The sequence below is a fragment of the Pristiophorus japonicus genome, chromosome 3, assembly GCF_044704955.1.
Source record: "Pristiophorus japonicus isolate sPriJap1 chromosome 3, sPriJap1.hap1, whole genome shotgun sequence".
Taxonomy (NCBI): Eukaryota; Metazoa; Chordata; class Chondrichthyes; family Pristiophoridae; genus Pristiophorus; species Pristiophorus japonicus.
Window position 1 is genome coordinate 109303880 of NC_091979.1, and position 20750 is coordinate 109324629.

Here is a 20750-nt window from a genome sequence, read left to right on the forward strand (position 1 = left end):
AGATCGCTCAAAGTGGAGGAGAAGCATCGGGAAAGGCGCTGAACACCTCGAGTCTCTTCACCGGGAGCAAGCGGAAGCCAAAAGCAAACAGCGGAAGGAGCGCACGACAACCCAAACACCCCACCCATCCGTCCCTTCAACCACCGTCTGCCCCACCAGTGACAGAGAGTGCAGGTCCCGCATTGGACTCATCAATCACCTGAGAACTCATATTAGTGTAGAAGCAAGTCACCCTCGACTCCGAGGAACTGCCTAAGAAGAAGGCTAAGAGGAGATTTGATAGAGGTGTTTAAAATCATGAAGGGTTTAGATAGCTAAATAAAGAGAAACTGTTTCCAATGGCTGAACGGTCGATACCAGAGGGCACAATTTAAGGTAATTGGCAAAAGGACTAGAGGCAACATGAGGAAAAACTTTTTACACAATGAATGTAGCAGTGTTATTTAGCATATTTGAAACAGTCACAAAACATCTCTTACCGTGTTATTAATTCTCCTAGGTCAACAGCAATGTTGTCTGAAAAACATAAGCAAAATTAGTCTAAATATGTCATTCCGTAATTCTCTATAAAATGTCTCTTGTTAATCAAGAACAGCCACAACTTCCAACTATAATGCCTTTAGCATAAAAAGCATCCAAGGCACTTCACAGATATGTGTTTGGAAAACAGAGGATGAACATGAAAAGGAGGGGGTCAAGATAAAGGATTTTGAGGAGGTTCCGAAGGGAGATGAGAGAAGTGGAGAGGTGAAAAGGTTTAGGGAGGGAATTTAATAAAATAGGACCCAGGTTGAATGTTCTGCTGCCAATAGTGGGACAAAAAGGCCCATGTGCAAGAGGCCAGAGTCAGAGGAATTAAAGAGTTTAGGGAATATGTAGGGAATATGTAGGACTGGAGGAGATTGCAGGAATAGAGATGAGCCAATGGAAGGATTTAAAGACAAAGACAAGAGTTTGAAATTTGAGGCATTTGGGATGGGGAGCAAGTATAGGTTTGAAGCGTGAGTGGGACTTAGCTTGGAATAGGATATGTGCAGTTGAGTTTCAGATAAATTGGAGTTAATGGAAGTGGAGAATGGGAGGCTAGCAAGGAGAGTATTCAAGTAGTCGCCTCTGGAGGTACCAAAGCCATGTATAACGGTTTCAGCAGTGAAGGGGCAATCAAGGAGGCAAACTTGCAGAGGTGAAATTAAGTGATGTTGAGGCTTTGGGGTCAGGGTTGAACATAATGCCAAGGTTGTATTCAGCCTGAAACAACGGCTGGGATGGAGGATGAAATCATTGGTAAGTGAGCAGTGTTTGCCATCGGGACAAAGGTAATGGCCGTGATTTCCCCTACCTGGGCCAGTCCGTGGCGGGCGAGGTCAGTGGCGGTCTGCGAGCCTGTTGCTGCCTTCATCCCGCTGCAAGAAAAGACTTTGCCGTAATGGGGCTTGTTAAACCCACCCAGCGCGTTACCCGGCCCAATTAAAAGGTGCGGGTCTGGTGAAGTCAGCGCTGACGTGTTTGGTGCCGGTATATTTAAAGGGGCCATGGCTCCATTTAATTTCACTTCTCATTTAGGATTGTCCAACCTACTGGGAGTGCTTGTTTGGCTCTAACATGAGTTCACAGAGCAGAGGGCAGTGCCATGATTCTGTGATGACTACCTCCATGTGCTGTGGAGGGAATCCGAGCACGCAGGGAGGTTCTCTTCCCTGCCAGTGGCCACAAGAGACCTCCCAAAGAAGACCAAGACAGTCTGGCTGCAGATAGCGGAGGAGGTCACAAACAGGTCTTCCCAACTCCACTCATGCACATCCTTACTCACACCAACATCCCTTGCATCTTCACCCATCCCTCTCTATCTACATTATCACATCCGCATCTTAGTAACCACACCTCACACTTACCCCCATCCTAATGCAATCATACCAACTAGGAACACACAAGGAGGCCACTTGGCATTGCCCCCCACTCCATCATCAAAGATCTAACCCATCAATTCCTTACACTCATTCCATCACTCTCACTCAATCTTCTCTTCTTTCCCTCTTTGCAGGAAAAGAGAGCCCACAATAAGAGGGAGGGTAAGAGAACAGGAGGAGGCCCTCAATCCTTAGCAATCCTCACCAGTGCAGAGGAGGCTGAGCTGGAGAATACTAGAACGGTCGACCATTGGAAATGGGGGGACGGAGGGGCTCATCAGAACAACCTGGTGACAGAATCAATTTCCATAGTTACATGGCATTCATCAGTCAATCATATGGGGGCTGATGTCGAAGAGACATTGAATGCTCAACATGTGCATAATGGTATCTGTATGTATTCTTCTTATGATAAATCTAATTTATCTCTTTACTCTCCCACAGGTCCAAGAGCCCCCTACTGTCCATATGGAAGAGTGAGAGCGAGAGCACTCCTCTGATGGCGCAGCGTCACCCGAGACAAGACAAGTCTGCACCAGCTCAGATATACACACCTCAGTGGGGCCGTCACGACATAGAGTAGTGTTGTCACCTGATGTCTCACACAGCACATGTGAGCAAGAGCAGATGGTGGAGACAGGGTTAGCAGGGGAGACTCCTCGTCAGAGGGCACAGGAGTCTCCTTGCTCTGCTCAGCTTCATGCAGATGCTAAGCTTCAGGGACCATCCAGAAAGGGGTCGAGACTGGAGTTGCAGGAACAAGTGCAGGAGGCTCAGACAGGTTTTGCGAGCATGGTGAGTGCGAATGTTCAGAGATTCGAGGAATCCTTCTCCAACATGAGCACCAACATGGCGCAGGCAATCACGGCTGTCAGTTCCTCCATGCATAGGATGGTCACCTGCATGGAGGACCTAATGCGCCAGTTGCACGAGCACATAGTCTCAATGGAGGATAGATGGCTATCTATGGAGGATAGAAACCAGAGGTTCATAGACGTTCTTTCTAGGAGGGATGTCAGTGCAGACATGGGTCCTCATAGCCCCACTGATGTGCAGCAAGGTGCTCTCCAGCTACTTGCTAGCAGTGAAGTGCGGGTGGTCCATGAGAGGAATGATGGTGGGGGCTCATCTTCAAGCGCTCACACTTCTCCACCCTTGCCAACCTCTCGGTCAGAGCCTCCTCAGATCACGATGGCCGAGTCTGCCCCTGCACAGTTGCAGGAAGTGCAGACTTTGGCGGGGCCTTCACAGGCTCAGCAGGGTAGTGAGGAATCTCTAACTCTACTGAAGCTACAGGGATACCACCACGTAGAAGCACACAGAAAAGTAAGATGCCACACAAATAGAGTTACAAGAGTAGTCACTTGGGTGTTTTCATAAATGTTATTGTAAAGTTTACATTCAATTCATCTTTTGTATTAAATCATTCATTTTGAAAACTGTGGTCCTTGGCAAATTTGTGTGCACAATTCGAAGTGGCAGAATGAACGGTCAGGGCTACCTTAAGCTTCAGCAATGGTGGTGACTGTGAAAAGAATGAACTGGTCATTGTAGGGATGCTTTATGGTGTTGCCGTGGGGTGATGCCAATCTCGCTATGGATGTGGCAGCCACATGGCTGTGCTGCGTAAAGTTAAGTAAATTCTGCCATGATGAGGCCATCCCTGGTCTCATGGGCAGAAATATGGTCGCGGACTGGTGGAATCTGGACCGCTGCTCCTCCAGGTCTTCCTCATCCTCGTCTTCCACCTCATGCTTCTCCTCCTCCAAAGAGGCTATGCGCTCTGTGCCTTGTTCCTCACGCAACGCTAATCTTTGCTGCTGTGCTATGTTGTGCAGGGTGCAGCAGTGTCATGTCAATTCTGGAGATTCTGGCTGGTGCGTACTGAAGGGCTCCTCCAGACCTTTCCAGGCAGCTGAAGCGCATTTTGAGCAACCTTATTGTCTGTTTTATGACACCTCTTGTGGAGATGTAGCTTTGATGATAATGTTCCTCAGCCTCATTTCTTGGCCTCCTCAAAAGTGTCATGTCAATTCTTGGCCTCCTCAAAAGTGTCATGAGCCACGTCTTCATTAGCTCGTCTCTAAGCAACCAGCTGGTAAGTCTGTTTGGAGGTGCAAAGAGCAGGATGAAAGAATCATGGCAGTTGCAAGGGAACTTGGCGCACACATGCAGGATGATCTTCCTATGGTTGCAGATGAGCTGCACAGTGAGGGAGTGGAAGCCCTTGCGATTAACAAAGACTGCTGGGTTATGATGGGGTGCCCTGATGGCCACATGTGTGCAGTCAATGACGCCCTGCACTTGTAGGAAACCAGCCAGTGTGGCAAAGCCGAGCGTATGCTCAGTAACACTGGCTTCCATCAGTGGAAATGCTTATATAATTGGCAGACTTGTCAAACAGGGCATCGGCGACTTGTGTGATGTATCTGTGGGCAGCTGACTGAGACATGCCGCAAATGTCTGTTGCAGATCCCTGGAAGGAGCCTGAGGCTAAGAAGTTGAGGGCGCAGGTGACTTTGACAGGTACTGGTAAGGGGTGTCCACGCGTTCCTCCGGGCTGCAGGTCTTGTGCCAACAATCTGCAAATGTCTGCAATGACCGGGCACAATAGCCTGAACCTCCTTTGGCACTGGTGCTCAGTCATGTTGAGGAAGCTCATCCTCTGCCTGTATACCCTGTGTTGGGAACATCGCCTACGGCGCGGTCCAGCCCTGCGCTGATGCCCTCTGTCCTGTGCAGCATCAGGTGGTTGAGAAGAAGGTTGCCGGTCTTGTTGTTTGTGCTGCTGGTGTGCCTGGTGATGCTGGTGTTGCAGCTGATCGTGGTCAGATTCTGAGGATCAGGGTGACAGAGTATAAATGGCAGGTGAACTTGAGATGACAGAAGCGATCTGTCAATGGTGAGAGAGATTGTTCCAATGAGGTGACACGGGATAGAGAGTTTTCTCCAAACACTTGCAACCTGCATAAAACTCAATCTGTATTTCAAATTTAGTAAGCAACAGCTTCTGAGCTTGGACAGTGAACAGTTATGAGATGGGAGCTTTTACAGCACATTTCAAGCTGTCAAGTACTGAGATGATTCCATGGCCATTCAGCTCCCGCCCAGCTTAACAGACGTGATCCCCAAGCAGCGAGAACCCCATGGGCAAGTTGGTAAATTCTAAAGGTGGATTCAAATTTGTTCGTAATCCTCTGTTAACAAGTTCATTAACCTGAATTGCCTCCTCCGCCACCGCATGTCGAGTCTGCTCAGCGCTAACAGACCGACATTTAGTACAGACACGTGGCGGCGGGTTGACAGCGGGGTTCTGATCCGCTGGGGAAGAAAACACTTTCCCATTTACCCACCACCGATCACGCCCACTGACGCCCCCACAAAATCCAGCCCAACGGCTTTGATCTTCCCAACGTTGAATTGGAGAAGTTAAGAATCATCCAAGACTGAATGTCAGACAAGCTATGGTTACACAAAGCCCTGGTTAGACCACACCTGGAGTATTGTGTGCAGTTCTGGGCACCACACCTTAGGAAGGGTATGTTGGCCTTGGAGAGAGCACAGCGTATGTTTACCAGAATGATATCCAGACTCCAAAGGTTAAATTATGAGGAGGACGGAGGCAGTCAAGGGATTGAGTGAGGTGGTTGAGTGGTAGAATGGGCTGTCATGGTGAAGGTACTTCCACAGTGCTGTTGGGGAGGAAGTTCCAGGATTTTGACCCAGCGATGATGAAGGAATGGCAATATATTTTCAAGTCAGGATGGTGTATAACTTGGAAGGGAACTTGCAGGTGATTGTGTTCCCATGTGCCTAGTACCCTTGTCCTTCTAGTTGGTAAAGGTCGCGGGTTTGAGAGGTGTTGCCGAAGAAGCCTTGACAAGTTGCTGTAGTGCATCTTGTAGATGGTACACACTGCAGACATACTGCACTGGCAGTGCAGGGAGTGAATGTTTAAGGTGGTGCCAATCAAGCAGGCTGCTTTGAACTGGATGATGTCGAGCTTCTTGAGTGGTGTTGGAGCTGCACTCATCCAGGCAAGTGGAGAGTATTCGATCAGGAGGTGAGACACTCGCTACAGAATACCCAAGCTCTGACCTGCTCTTGTAGCCACAGTTGTGACGTGGCTGGTCCAGTTAAGTTTCTGGTCAATGGTGACCCCCAGGATGTTGATGGTGGGGGATTCGGCAATGGTAATGCCATTAAATGTCATGGGGCGGTGGTTAGACTCTTGTTTATTGGAGATAGTCATTGCCTGGCACTTGTGTGGCACGAATGTTACTTGCCACTTATCAGCCCAAGCCTGAATGTCATCCAGGTCTTGCTGCCGTCGGGCATAGACCACTTCATTAACTGAGGAGTTACGAATGGAACTGAACACTGTACAATCATCAGTGAACATCCCTCTTCTGACCTTATGATGGAGGGAAGGTCATTGATGAAGCAGCTGAAGATGGTTGGGCCTAGGACACTGCCTTGAGGAACTCCTGCATCAATGTCATGAGGCTGAGATGATTGACCTCCAACAACTACAACCATCTTCCTTTGTGAGGATTATTTGGTTGACCTCAGAAAGAGGATTAGATGGTTGACCAAAAGCAAAATGCAAGGATGCTGGACATATGAAATAAAAACGGAAAAGGTTCTGTTTAGGTGGTGGCCCATATTAAACACTGTGGAGGGTTCAAGGAGGGATAATGCACGATGATCACAGAAAGAAGGATGTCATTTGCAACTTTGGTTAGAGTTGTTTTAGTGGAATTGGCAAAAATTGGAATGGAAGTATTCAACAGAGAACTAAGGGAGAGATGAGAACACAGCTAGGTGGAAACATGTCCAAGGTGTTAAAAAAGGGATGTTGGAGATGGGTCGATAGTTGGTGAGGAGATAAGGTCCAAAGGAGGACGTTTTCCAGGAGTGTGGTGATAACAACTGTGTTTGACAAGAGAGAATCTCTGATGATGTCAGCTAACATGGGAATAGGGAGGGGAGTTAGGGGATCAGAAGTTGAGCAGGAAGATGAGCAAAGGAACAGATGGTGGTCTCTTGGACAAAATGAGCTTAGCGAGGGCAGAGTGCAATATGAGGAGAAATTGCAGAGAGACATGGCTTTGGGGCTAGAGAGGGTGGGATCAATAGGAAGAGGAGAAGAATTGGAGGAAGTTTCACAGGTGGTCCCTACCTCTGGTGATGAAGAAATACATGATATTTGAGGTGAGAGTGGAGATGGCGAGGAATAGAGGTTTAAGGAGGTGGTTAGTTGTAGAAAACTGAGCTTGAGCTTATTTTGGCTTTCTGGAGGAAAACTCGAGAGTAATGGACAATTTTGTCCAGGTAAAGATTTATATAGTCAAGTCAGATCAACAGATGGATGGCTAAGCCAGTTGTGGCCAGGAACATTCAAGTTTGCACCCCTCATACTTGAGGGAGTAAAGATGGGCACCATACCAGAGGGAAAGACAGGGGCCAGAGACAGTGATAGTTTTGCTATGAATTAAGGCACTGAAGATATAGGTGAAAGTATGATTTACTCACTTATCCAAGTTCTTAAGGTTTATAACTAGTCAAATTTAAAAAAAGCAACTACCCTTTCCACAAACCTCTCCTATAGTATTGCACCAAATTTGGTTCCCAATCTAGAGTTCAATAAATAGCACAGAAATAAAACGTCAAGCTTTTAACACAAAAAATATTAAATTTAAACAAACAATAAAAATATTTTAAGCTCAGAGTTAGGCAAGATCTATTACATAATATTGTTTATTCTGTATACCCTGAAGTAAGCAGTGAAATGTTTCCTTAGAAGCTAGAAAAACATACCTTCTGGATCAAGTACTTGTAATATTCCTGTTGAACCCTGTAAAAATGAATACCACTTCAGCTTGCAGGTCTTCAGATCAGCATTTTAGATTTTTTTCCAGTTAAAATTTTATAATACTCTTACCCTTACAGAAGAGGGCATCTTCCCTGTAGGACAGTGCCTAAGAGAACATAATTTGACAGTTACAAAATGTTTCTGAGCAATGTACCTCAATGGGTAAGCAGTTGTCAATTTTACCTGAATGGCTATTATGGATTATTTCCAGTAATTTGTGTATATACAAAAGCAAAATACTGCGGATGCTGGAAATCTGAAATAAAAACAGAAAATGCTGGAACTACTCAGCAGGTCAGGTAACATCTGTGGAGAGAGAAACTGAGTTAATGTTTCAGGTCAATGATCCTTCGTCAGAACCTTAATGATGGGTCAATGACCTGAAACGTTAAATCTGTTTATATGTTTTGCCTAGTTTGACTAAAAATAAGTTATTATTTTATCACAAAATATTAAAGACACTCCAACAAATGTCAAACTGGAAAAATCTATAATATCAACTTAAGACTCTCACAGAAGGTTCTCTGACCCCAAACCAGCGACACAATTGATTCTAAGACCATTTGGATATAATTATACAATAATATCCATCCCAAAACTTAACAGAAATCTCTTCCAAAGCCTTTTATTTTATGGAATTCTTCAACATAAAGCAAGCAGATTTATCCTGACTGCTCCTCATAGTTTGTAAGAACTTCTAAGAATACACCATTATCTGAAATCTGCAGATCACATTAGTCTATTAGGGTAAATGTATAAAATCATCACTGGGCAAGTAATCCAATTATCCAGTTTAATGGATAGTGCCAGTGTAACAATTTGGTCCTTACCTATACTGCCTGAAGTAGGATGTTTAATTCATAATATTTCTGTAATGTTAAAGTCAGCATTTGTCTCAACATTCAGCGAGCAGAGTTGAAATAGACCGGTCGTCATGATAATTTGAAGTGGTAATTAGCTATTCAGAGAAAAAGATGTAGCTGGTCCACCATAGATGTTTCATTAATGACATTGCTTACTTATGTAAGTTACTTTGGCTTTAAAACAATGGGAAGACAGTAAGAGGGCAATTAGTTAAAATGGTCATATAACTGAGACAACTGAGTCATATAACTGCAAGACCATCAGCAGGCCAATGCCATTGGAAGGAGTAGCATGCGGCGGCCCAGCCCGGATATTGGCACGGTCCTGGCCTGCAAGACCATCAGCAGGCCGGGGCCATTAGAGGGAGCAGCGTACAGTGGCCCGGCCCAGAAATCGGCGCAGTCCTGGCCTGCAAGACCATCAGCAGGCCAGGGCCATTAGAGGGAGCAGCGTACGGCGGCATACCACTGCAGGGAGCAGCGCGTGCTGCTGCAGGAGGGCGACGGCTGCAAAAACATAGAAACATAGAAAATAGGTGCAGGAGTAGGCCATTCGGCCCTTCCAGCCTGCACCGCCATTCAATGAGTTCATGGCTGAACATGCACTTCAGTACCCCCTTCCTGCTTTCTCGCCATACCCCTTGATCCCCCGAGTAGTAAGGACTTCATCTAACTCCCTTTTCAATATATTTAGTGAATTGGCCTCAACTACTTTCTGTGGTAGAGAGTTCCACAGGTTCACCACTCTCTGGGTGAAGAAGTTTCTCCTCATTTCGGTCCTAAATGGCTTACCCCTTATCCTTAGACTGTGACCCCTGGTTCTGGACTTCCCCAACATTGGGAACATTCTTCCTGCATCTAACCTGTCTAAACCCGTCAGAATTTTAAACGTTTCTATGAGATCCCCTCTCATTCTTCTGAACTCCAGTGAATACAAGCCCAGTTGATCCAGTCTTTCTTGATAGGTCAGTCCCACCATCCCGGGACTCAGTCTGGTGAATCTTCGCTGCACTCCCTCAATAGCAAGAATGTCCTTCCTCAAGTTAGGAGACCAAAACTGTACACAATACTCCAGGTGTGGCCTCACCAAGGCCCTGTACAACTGTAGCAACACCTCCCTGCCCCTGCACTCAAATCCCCTCGCTATGAAGGCCAACATGCCATTTGCTTTCTTAACCGCCTGCTGTACCTGCATGCCAACCTTCAATGACTGATGTACCATGACACCCAGGTCTCGTTGCACCTCCCCTTTTCCTAATCTGTCACCATTCAGATAATAGTCTGTCTCTGTGTTTTTACCACCAAAGTGGATAACCTCACATTTATCCACATTATACTTCATCTGCCATGCATTTGCCCACTCACCTAACCTATCCAAGTCACTCTGTAGCCTCATAGCATCCTCCTCGCAGCTCACACTGCCACCCAACTTAGTGTCATCCGCAAATTTGGAGATACTACATATAATCCCCTCGTCTAAATCATTAATGTACAGTGTAAACAACTGGGGCCCCAGCACAGAACCTTGCGGTACCCCACTAGTCACTGCCTGCCATTCTGAAAAGTACCCATTTACTCCTACTCTTTGCTTCCTGTCTGACAACCAGTTCTCAATCCACGTCAGCACACTACCCCCAATCCCATGTGCTTTAACTTTGCACATTAATCTCTTGTGTGGGACCTTGTCGAAAGCCTTCTGAAAGTCCAAATATACCACATCAACTGGTTCTCCCTAGTCCACTTTACTGGAAACATCCTCAAAAAATTCCAGAAGGTTTGTCAAGCATGATTTCCCTTTCACAAATCCATGCTGACTTGGACCTATCATGTCACCATTTTCCAAATGCACTGCTATGACATCCTTAATAATTGATTCCATCATTTTACCCACTACTGAGGTCAGGCTGACCGGTCTATAATTCCCTGTTTTCTCTCTCCCTCCTTTTTTAAAAAGCCAGGTTGCTGATTGCAGTGTGGGCAGGCGCTGCAGGAGGGGCGAAGGAGCGGCAAGAGTTTGTAGATGGAAGTGACCGGGGCCCAGGAGAGGCGTGAGTTTGGGGCTTAGACGAGGCGAGGGCCCAGGGGCAGCACGGGCCAGCCCACACTGCGATATGTATGAGTGCTAGGTCCGTGCAGCAGAGCTGGTTTCCAGTCGTCTTGGGTAATCCTTGCCTCTGGACCAAGACCTAGCTCTGTCAAGCCTTTGAGGTGGCTGGTGTGCAACGGCCACCACACGTTAAAAAAAATCCACGCACAGGCATCTTCCACCCTTCAAGATGTAGTTCAGGATCTGGAATATTAGGTCCTTCATTGAAACACCTGTGAACTCATCCCTTTTTGGCGTGGAAGCAAGGCATCCTCGCTTCGAGGGACCGTCTATGATGATGATGATAACTGAGACACCTTTTTGGCCATCAATAAAGATGGTGGAACAGCCATTCTGAGTTAATTAAATCATGAAAGGCACATTGTCTAAACACAGACTGAAGGCAGGTGTCAAACTCTCACACGCACAAGTTAATTTTAACTTTGGGTGATGGTGTAAAATGGGCAAGTTATTTGAAGTCAATGGAAGGGAAAATCGAGTGTGGTATATAATGATCAGCTAATTCTATATTGGCCATTATACACCATTGTCCAAAATTTAAATTACCCACAGACAGTCTGAGTGGATGACATTGCCCTGGTAGGCAGCAATAGAAAGACAAGCAAGTTTTGGAATAGCTTGGCTTGAAAGTGGGCCTACACCGAAAGCAACATTAAGATTGCAATCTTTATTAATCTTCATAAACCATGAATAGCGAAGTGACAGTTCCCAATTTGAAAACTGTATTCTGTTTATACATGTATTTTATGCAAAATGAACCAGTTTGAAGTCGTGCCTCTTCTTTATGCAGTGCTTTTTAGTGTGTCTTTTGTCATGAGAGGAAAACAAATATGGTGTCCTGTACAATATTTTAGTAGCCAGTATACAGAGTAATGGCTCTGCAATAAAAACCCTTGATCATGCTTTCATTTAACAAGATATTAGGCAGTAAAAGCTGCACTCTGTATCACTGGAATATAGTTCTGCAAGAGAACAGCTCCGCAGGTCAGGAGATAAAAGAGCTGGAGCGGCATACCACTTCAACCTCCAGTGCGAGCTGCTCCAAGTGTGCGACGATTTTGAGATGGGCGACTGGGTGACGTCATCAAAACCCTGGTCGGCGTTTTTTGGAGCGTGGGCAGGAATATCGACAGGACCCAGGTACAGAGGAGTGGGAAGGTCGGGGCGGATGAGCAGCGAGTGTTTGTGGCGAGCTGCGGTGGATGTTTATGGCGGAGGAGTGGTGAGAGATCATGGCGGAGGTGCGACAGAGGCTACGGGGTCCAAAAGAGCCGAGGACCCAGGGGCAGCACGGGCCATTCCACACTGCGATATATGTGTGTGCACTAGGTCCATTCAGCAGAGCAGGTCTTCAGTTATCTTGATTAATCCTTGCCACTGGACCAAGTCCTAGCTCTGTCAAGCCCGTGTGGTGGCTGATGTGCACGGTCACGACACGTTAAAAAAAATTCACGCACTGGCATCTTCCACCCCCTCAATTGCCGTTCAGGACTGGAACATCGGGTCCTTCATTGAAACACCTGTGAACTCGTGGAAGCAAGTCATCCTCATCCAAGGGACCGCCTATGATGATGATCACTGGGAAAGCTAGGTCAGCTTAAAAGATTGACTGGTGACACTGAATTTGTGAGAATAGGCAGGCACACTGAATCGCCTGTGCTCAGCAAAAAGCGGAAATTTGAGTGGGTTGCAGTACATACCTGTAAAGGAATCCACTTCATTCCTTAATTCTATTTCGCTCCTTCCTTCCCCTCTTACTTTCCATTCTTATCTGTTTGCCTGAGGCTTTGTTTGTTTTCAAAAGTCTCTCTCCCTCAGTTTAATCTACTTCTGAACATCACAAAACAAAAGTTGCAACAGGTATCTGATCAGAACAGCCGTTCAAAATTATTTGAAAAATAATATTGGGCAGAAATGCTGTGTTAAAAAATTCATCTGTACAGCTGAGTGAATAATACTGTTGCACCTTGGGAATTAGGTATACTGAATATACACAAATCACTAAAAGTAGCGACGCAGGTTAATAAGGCCATAAAAAGCAAACCAAGACTAGATTTTATTTCTAGAGGGATAGAATTGAAAAGTAGAGAAGTTATGCTAAACTTGTATTGAAGCTTAGTTGGACCACATTTGGAGTACTATGTACAGTTCTGGTCACCATATTATAAAAAGGATATACATGCACTGAAGAGGGTGCAAAAAAGATTTACTGGGATGATATCAGAACCGCGAGGTTATACCTATCAGGAAAGGATGAACAGGTTGGGTCACGTTTCACTTGAAAAGAGAAGGTTGAGGGGTGACCAAATAGAGATCTTTAAAATTATGAAAGGTTTTGATAGAGTAGGCACAGAGTGTTTCGACTTGTGGGAAGAGCAAAACTAGAAGCCATCAATATAAGAAAGTCACCAAGAAATCAAATAGGGAATTCAGAAGAAACTTCTTTTCCCAGAGAGTGGTGAGAATGTGGAACTCACTGTGGAACTGGAGGCGAATAGTATAGATGCATTTAAGGGGAAGCTAGATAAGCATATGAGGGAGAAGGGAATTGAGGGTAGTGCTGATAAGAGTAGAGATGAGGGCTCGAGTGGAGCACAAACGTCGGCATGAACTGGTTGGGCCGAATGGCCTGTTTCTGTGTTGTATATTCTCTGTAATTCTAAGTAGATTGCATTCATAATGCTAAAGTTTACACAGCCTTCAATACAATCAATTATGTAATCTTCATCCTGAATCTCTCCTCTGTTGTCCAGCTTGGTGGAACTGACGTATGTTGGTTTCACCATTACCTATCTAAATGCAGGCAAAGATTCTCTGGCAATGACTTCTTTTTCCACCCTTGCACCATCACCTCTGGAGTAACCCCAAGGATCAATCTTTTGCTTCTCCTCTTCCTCATTTACATCTTGGCAACATCATCTGAAGCCACTTCCACCACTCCTCTTGACCCTTCCACTACCTGTGCTGTCAGACTGCTTGTTTGACATCCAGTTTTGGATAAGCCTCAACTTCCTCTAACTAAACACTGGAAACATCAAAGCCATCGTCTTTGGTCCCTCACACAAATTCCATACTCTAGCCACTGACTCAAGTTGTGCCAGACTGTTTGCAACCTCAACCTTGATTTGAACTTCTGACCTATCCTCTCCATCACAAAGTCCATTTATTTCTACCTTTATATGATCATTTGCCTCTGTCCGTACCACAGTCCATCTGACACTGAAACCCTGATTCATGATATTTTCGCCTCCAGATTCAATTACTCCCATTTTCATCTGGTCGGCCTTCCATTCTCCACCCGTGGTAAACTTCAGCTCATCCAAATCTACATATGCTTTCCAGTACTAAGTCATGCTCATCACACTCACACAAACTGGCTTATATTGATTGGCTCCAGGTTCACCAAAATCTTAAATTTAAAACTTTCATTCTTGTGCTTAAAACCCTCCTTAGCTTCACCCCCACCTATCTCTGTGACCTCCTCCAGCCCTACAACTCCCTCTTATCTCTCTGTTGCTCTGCAGAATTCAGGAATCTTGTGCATCCCTCTCATTCACTCCACCATTGATGGCCGTGCCTTCAGCCACTTAGGTCCCACTCTCTGGAATTTCCTCCTTAAATCACTATTTTTTTTACCTCCTTAAAACCAATCTTGTCAACTAAGCTTTTGATCACCTCTCCTTCTTTGGATTTTTCCCCACACCTCTATGATTCACCTTGGGACATTTTACTAAATCCAATTTGTTGTTGTTGCTACTGGTACTACCTCAGTATTTCCTAAAGGTTCAGACACTCATTATAGAGTGCTGAGAAAGTCCCACTCTTCCTTGTTATGGTGCAGTAGTGGGACTTTCAGCCTCCTACTATCTAATCTGGTAAACAGACTTCTAACTGGAAGTTAATGAAAGAGAGATGTAGGAAAACCTCACAATTCTAATTCATGCTGCGATTCTTGTCCTATCATTGTGCAGGATACAAGTTAAACAAAAGTTTTAAAGTTATCTTATATTGGTAATTACACACAAATCAGAATTCAACATTGCAATTACAAACACTGAAAATGCTTAAATTAAACTCAAATCCAAAGATGACATTCAATACTGCCTACTAGATTAAATAAGGCATTAAATGTTCGACTCCCAGCACAATAAACACATATGCTTGATGAAAGATTCCCAAGAAGCTTCTTTTGCAACTATACCATAATTGATAAACAACTTTTATACCTGCAATTTGTACCAACATTATTGTAAAACACACCGTACGCATCCTAGCTATGATGACAAAACGAGCTTCATCTAAATAAAGAAAAAATTACCCTGATGTAGTGCAGTGTAATTAATTGGTACATAAATCAGTCATCTAATATTCTGTATTGGGTTAAAATATCAGATAACATTTCAGTTCAATCAGAATCTTACCGCCTGAGTGTGTATTAAATTGAGAGGTCTTGTGAGTTTCAAATGATATAAATGAGACAAACATGACTCAGAAATTAAAATCATCATATTCCCTTTTGTGACATCATTATTCCAGGCTTGTCAGACAATAACCTACAATAGTTAAGAGAAATTCTGTGCAGTGGGCTTAAAATTCAATTAGGCGCGGGGATTCGCGATACGCAATCGGCCTGAAAGTAGTGCAGGTAGCACAAGACATTTGTGCTGCCTGCTAATTCATGTGGCAGCCTGAAGCTGAGAGGCTGAGTCCTCAACAGGGGGCCCAAGTTCATGCGAGGCTAGCTCTACTTAAAGCAAGCCTCCACTTTTAAACACAGTATGCACCTCTTTAAGGGGAGGTACATTCTGCATTCAGCTTACTGAACTGGTTGTCAAGGCAACTGTAGGTCAGTAATGGCTCAACAGAGAAATGGCACCTCGGTTCTCAGGTGCAGCACTGGAGGCATTAGTTCAGGGGGTCGAAAGGAGGTGACAGTTCTTCTACCTACAGAGGGCCAGGAGGCCCTCCAGACAAACTGTAATAAGGCAGTGGGAGCAGATTGCTGATGTGGTCACTCCCAGCAGTCTGACCCCGAGGACCTACATCCAGTGCCGAAAGAAGTTTAATGACCTCACATGAGTAGTCAAGGTCAGTGAATGCATCTTCGAAAGCCAACTCCCACCAACTGCACCACTAGCTCACACACTCTTCAAAACACCACACCCCCATCACTCACTGATCAACAAAATCTATCAATCACAACTCATACTTCACATTCACAGCTTCACCTTACCCTCACCTTCACACACTTACCACTGCTACAAGCCTCACACCCACATCTACACTTTGCACACACTGCCAGCAATTCAACCATGACAGGCACATCACCCAAACACATTGCACCACACTCACTGACACATTTCCCTTTCTCTTGCAGGGTGAGGTGGCTCACAACCACAGAAAGCAGAAGCTAACCAGCAGGAGATGGGCAAACCTGCATATTTGACCCAGCCTGAAGAGACTGTGCTTGACATTATTATAGGGACCATCACTGAGGCTGTGGTGATCGGTGAGGCTGAAACCATTGAAGATGACGGTCTGCTCATACCTAATCCTCCTTCTCACATCTCACTTCCTCTTTATACCACAATCTCTTTTCACTTACAAACTGCTGATGGTGTAAGCATGCACATCTTGCTTTCTGCCCCTGGCCTCACCACAACCTTACCCTTGTGCCTTTCCCCTTTCAGATACCCAAGAACTCTAAGGTTCCCAGCAAGAAGAGCAAGAGGAGAGGGATGGAGAAGAAGAGACACCATTACTCAACCTCACACTTGCAGGCATCAGCTCAAAAACTGGCATTGCACGTACTTTAGAGGGCAGTATAAAGGCGGGATCTGTACGGGGTGAGTCATCAGGCACAAGTGGCAGAGGACGCAGATGAGGACTTTGATGGTGCAATCATCGGAAGGGTGATGGGCATGCACACAGAAATGCTTGGTGCATTGGCAGGCCTGCCAGAGAGACTGTAGTCACTGTCAAGGAGCATGGAGGAGTCCAGCTCCAACCTTGTACATCGGCTTGCGCAGAGCTTGGAGCCCATAATTTCCAGGATGGAAGTGATAGGCAACTCCAATAGAGCACTTGAGGACCCACCAATAATAAAGGTTCATGTTCAAAAAAGAATTCAAGGTGATACAAAACCAGTTTATACCCCTGAGGGGCAAGAGCTCTACTTGCCAAAAAAAAACCCACCATGGATGACTAAAAAGGTGACGGACAGCATAAAACTAAAAGAAAAAGCATACAAAAATGCAAATAATAGCACAGTTGAAAAGAAACTTGCAAGAGATATTAAAATCAGCACAAAGAATGTTTACAATTATATTAATAAAAAGAGGGTAGGCAGGAGCAATGTTGGCCCCTTAAAAATTGAAAGTGGTAATATTGTCAATGATAATAAGGAAATTGCGAACATGTTGAATAATTACTTTAAGAAACTAAAAATACACCTGGCCCCTCGAGCCTGCTCCGCCATTCAATAAGATCATGGCTGATCTAATCATGGACTCAGCTCCACTTCCCTGCCCGCTCCCCATAACCCTTTATTCCCTAATCACTCAAAAATCTGCCTATCTCCGCCTTAAATATATTCAATGACCCAGCCTCCATATCTCTCTGGGGCAGAGAATTCCATAGATTTACAACCCTCTGAGAGAAGAAATTCCTCCTCATCTCAGTTTTAAATGGGCGGCCCCTTATTCTGAAACTATGTCCCCTAGGTTTAGTTTCCCCTATGAGTGGAAATATCCTCTCTGCATCCATCTTGTCGAGCCCCCGTATTATCTTACACGTTTCGATAAGGTCACCTCTCATTCTTCTGAACCCCAATGAGTACAGGCCCAACCTACTCAACCCCCTCATAAATACTTTCAGTATTTACAGTAGAGGAAGAGGATAGCATGCAAGAAATCCCAAGGAAACTAATATTGAATCAGGGACAGGGACTCAATAAAATTAACGTTCATAAAATAACAGTAATGAAAAAGATAATGGCACTAAATCATAGAAAAAATGAGGCCATTCGGTCCATCCTGTAAATACTGGTCGAAAAAGAGCTACCCAGCCTAATCCCACTTTCCAGCACTAGGTCTGTAGCCCTGTACATCACAGCTCTTTAAGTGCCCATCCAAGTACTTTTTAAATGTGATGAGGGTTTCTGCCTCTAGCACCCTTTCAGGTAGTGTGTTCCAGACTCCTATCACCCTCTTGAGTGAAGAAACATTTTCTCATCTCCCCACTAATCCATCTACCAACTACTTCAAATCTATGCTCCCTATTTATTGACCCCTCTGCTAAGGGAAATAGGTCCTTCCTATCCACTCTATCTAGGCCCCTCATAATTGTATACATCTCAATTAAATCTCCCCTCAGCCTCCTCTGTTCCAAGGAAAACAATCCCAGCCTATCCAATCTTTTCTCATAGCTAAAGTTTTCCAGTCCTGGCAAGATCCCCGTAAATCTCCTCTGCACCTTTTCTAATGCAATCACATCCTTCCTGTAATGTGGTGACCAGAACTGCACACAGTACTCAAGCTGTGGCCTAACTAGTATTGTATTCGGTTCTAGCATAACCTCTCTGCTCTTGTATTCTGTGCCTCGGCTAATAAAGGAAAGCATTCCATATGCCTTTTTAACTACCTTATCGACCTGTCGTGCTATCTTTAAGGATCTGTGAATATATACTCCAAGGTCGCTCTGTTCCTCCGCACCTCTCGGTATCCTCCCATTTATTGTGTATTCCCTTGCCTTGTTGCCTCTCCCCAAATGCATTACCCCATTCCAGATTGAATTCTATTGCCACTTTTCTGCCCAACTGACCAGTTCATCGATATCTTCCTGCAGTCTAGAGCTTTAAAGGAAGTAGGTGAGCATATTGCAGATGCGCAAACTATAATCTTCCAAAGTTCTCTCGATTCAGCAACCGTTCCTTTAGATTGGAAAATTGCACATATCAATCCGCGATTTAAAAATGGCGAGAGGGAAACCAGGGAATTACAGACCAGTTTAGCCTAATATCTGTTGTCGGGAAATTTCTAGAGTCTATAATTAAGGATTGGGTGACTAAACATGTGAAAATTATCAGTTGATCAGAGAGAGCTACCATGGATTTGTGAAAGGTAGGTCATGCTTAACAAACCTAATTGAATATTTTGAGGAGGTGACTAAAGTAGTGGACAGGATAATGTCGATGGATGTTATTTATATGGACCTCCAGAAGGCATTTGATAAAGTCCCACATAATAGACTTTTAACTAAGTAGAAGCCTACGGAATTGAGGGCAAATTATTGACCTGGTTAGGGAATTGGCTGAGTGGCAGGAGATAGGCAGTAGGGATAATGAGTATATACTCAACTATTCACAGTATTTATTCACAACTTAGATGATGGCATAGAAAGTTATATATCCAAATTTGCAGATGACACAAAGATAGGCGGCATTGTAGGCAATGTAGATGAAATCATAAAATTACAAAGGGATATCAACAGATTAAATGAATGTGCAAAACTGTGGCAAATGGATTTCAATGTAGGCAAATATGAGGTCATCCACTTTGGACCTAAAAAGCATAGAAGAGGATACTTTCTAAATGGTGAAAAGCTAAAAACAGCGGAGGTCCAAAGAGACTTGGTGATCCAGGTACATAGATCATTAAAATGTCATGAACAGATACAGAAAATAATCAAAAAGGCTAATGGAATGCTGGCCTTTATATCTAGAGGACTACAAAGGGGTAGAAGTTATGCTGCAGCTATCATCATCATCATAGACAGTCCCTCGGAATCGAGGTGCTTCCACTCTTAAAATTAGTCCTTACGTGGCTGAACAGTCCAATACAAGAACCACAGTCCCTGTCACAGGTGGGACAGATAGTCATTGAGGGAAAGGGTGGGTGGGACAGGTTTGCCGCATGCTCTTTCCGCTGTCTGCGCTTGATTTCTGCATGCTCTCGGCGATGAGACTCGAAGTGCTCAGCACCCTCCCGGATGCACTTCCTCCACTTAGGGTGGTCTTTGGCCAGGCTTCTCCTAAGTGTCAGTGGGGATGTTGCACTTTATCAGGGAGGCTTTGAGGGTGTCCCTGTAACATTTCCTCTGCCCACCTTCGGCTCGTTTGCCGTGAAGGAGTTCCGAGTAGAGCGCTTGCTTTGGGCATCTCGTGTCTGGCATGCGGACAATGTGGCCTGCCCAGCGGAGCTGATCAAGTGTGGTCAGTGCTTCAATATTGGGGTTGTTGGCCTGGTCGAGGACGCTAATGTTGGTGCGTCTGTCCTCCCAGGGCATTTGTAGGATCTTGCGGAGACATCATCGGTAGTTTTTCTCCAGCGACTTGAAGCGTCTACAAAACTCTGGTTGGACTACACCTGGAGTACTGTGAGCAGTTCTGGGCACCTTACCTTAGGAAGGATATATTGGTCTTGGAGAGAGTGCATCGTAGGTTTACCAGAATTATACCCGGACTTCAAGGGTTAAGTTACGAGGAGAGATTATACAAATTAGGGTTGTATTCCGTAGAATTTAGAAGGTTAAGTAAGAGGTGATCTGATCAAAGTTTTGAAGTTATTAAGGGAAACAGATAGGGTAGATAGGAGAAACTATTTCTGCTGGTTGGGGATTCTAGAACTAGAGGGCATCATCTAAAAATTAGAGCCCAACCTTTCTGAGGTGAAATTAGGAAACACTTCTACACACAAAGGGTAGTAGAAGTTTGGAACTTTCTTCTGTACATGGCAATGGATGTTTGATCAATTGTTAATTTTAAATTGGAGATTGATGGCTTTTTGTTAACCAAAGGTATTAAGGGATATGGGCTATGGAGTTAGGTCACAGAGCAGCAATGATCTTATTGAATGCGGAACAGGTTCGAGGAGCTCAATGACCTACTCCTGTTCCTATGACTGATGGGCAATCTCTCAGCTTCCAGTGCAACACAAGCGGAAGCGATCCAAAGTCTGAGTGCTGTGGAAGCTCAGCTTGCTGCCACGCACCTCAGACTG

General features: G+C 44.8%; 1 protein-coding gene across 9 annotated transcripts in view; it reads right to left on the reverse strand.

The window, feature by feature from the left end:
• erich2 (glutamate-rich 2) overlaps nt 1-20750 on the reverse strand; it is a 326385-nt gene that overhangs the window by 180818 nt on the left and 124817 nt on the right. For all 9 annotated transcript variants that reach the window (XR_011592662.1, XR_011592663.1, XM_070875669.1 and 6 more), the window contains 3 exons: nt 7852-7888; nt 7728-7764; nt 480-516 (listed from right to left, as the gene is read on the reverse strand). Coding sequence is in view for 7 of the 9 variants with exons in the window: in XM_070875669.1 (XP_070731770.1) it covers nt 480-516; nt 7728-7764; nt 7852-7888 (111 nt within the window). In the remaining 2 variants the exon portion in view is untranslated. The remainder of the gene's footprint in view (nt 1-479; nt 517-7727; nt 7765-7851; nt 7889-20750) is intronic.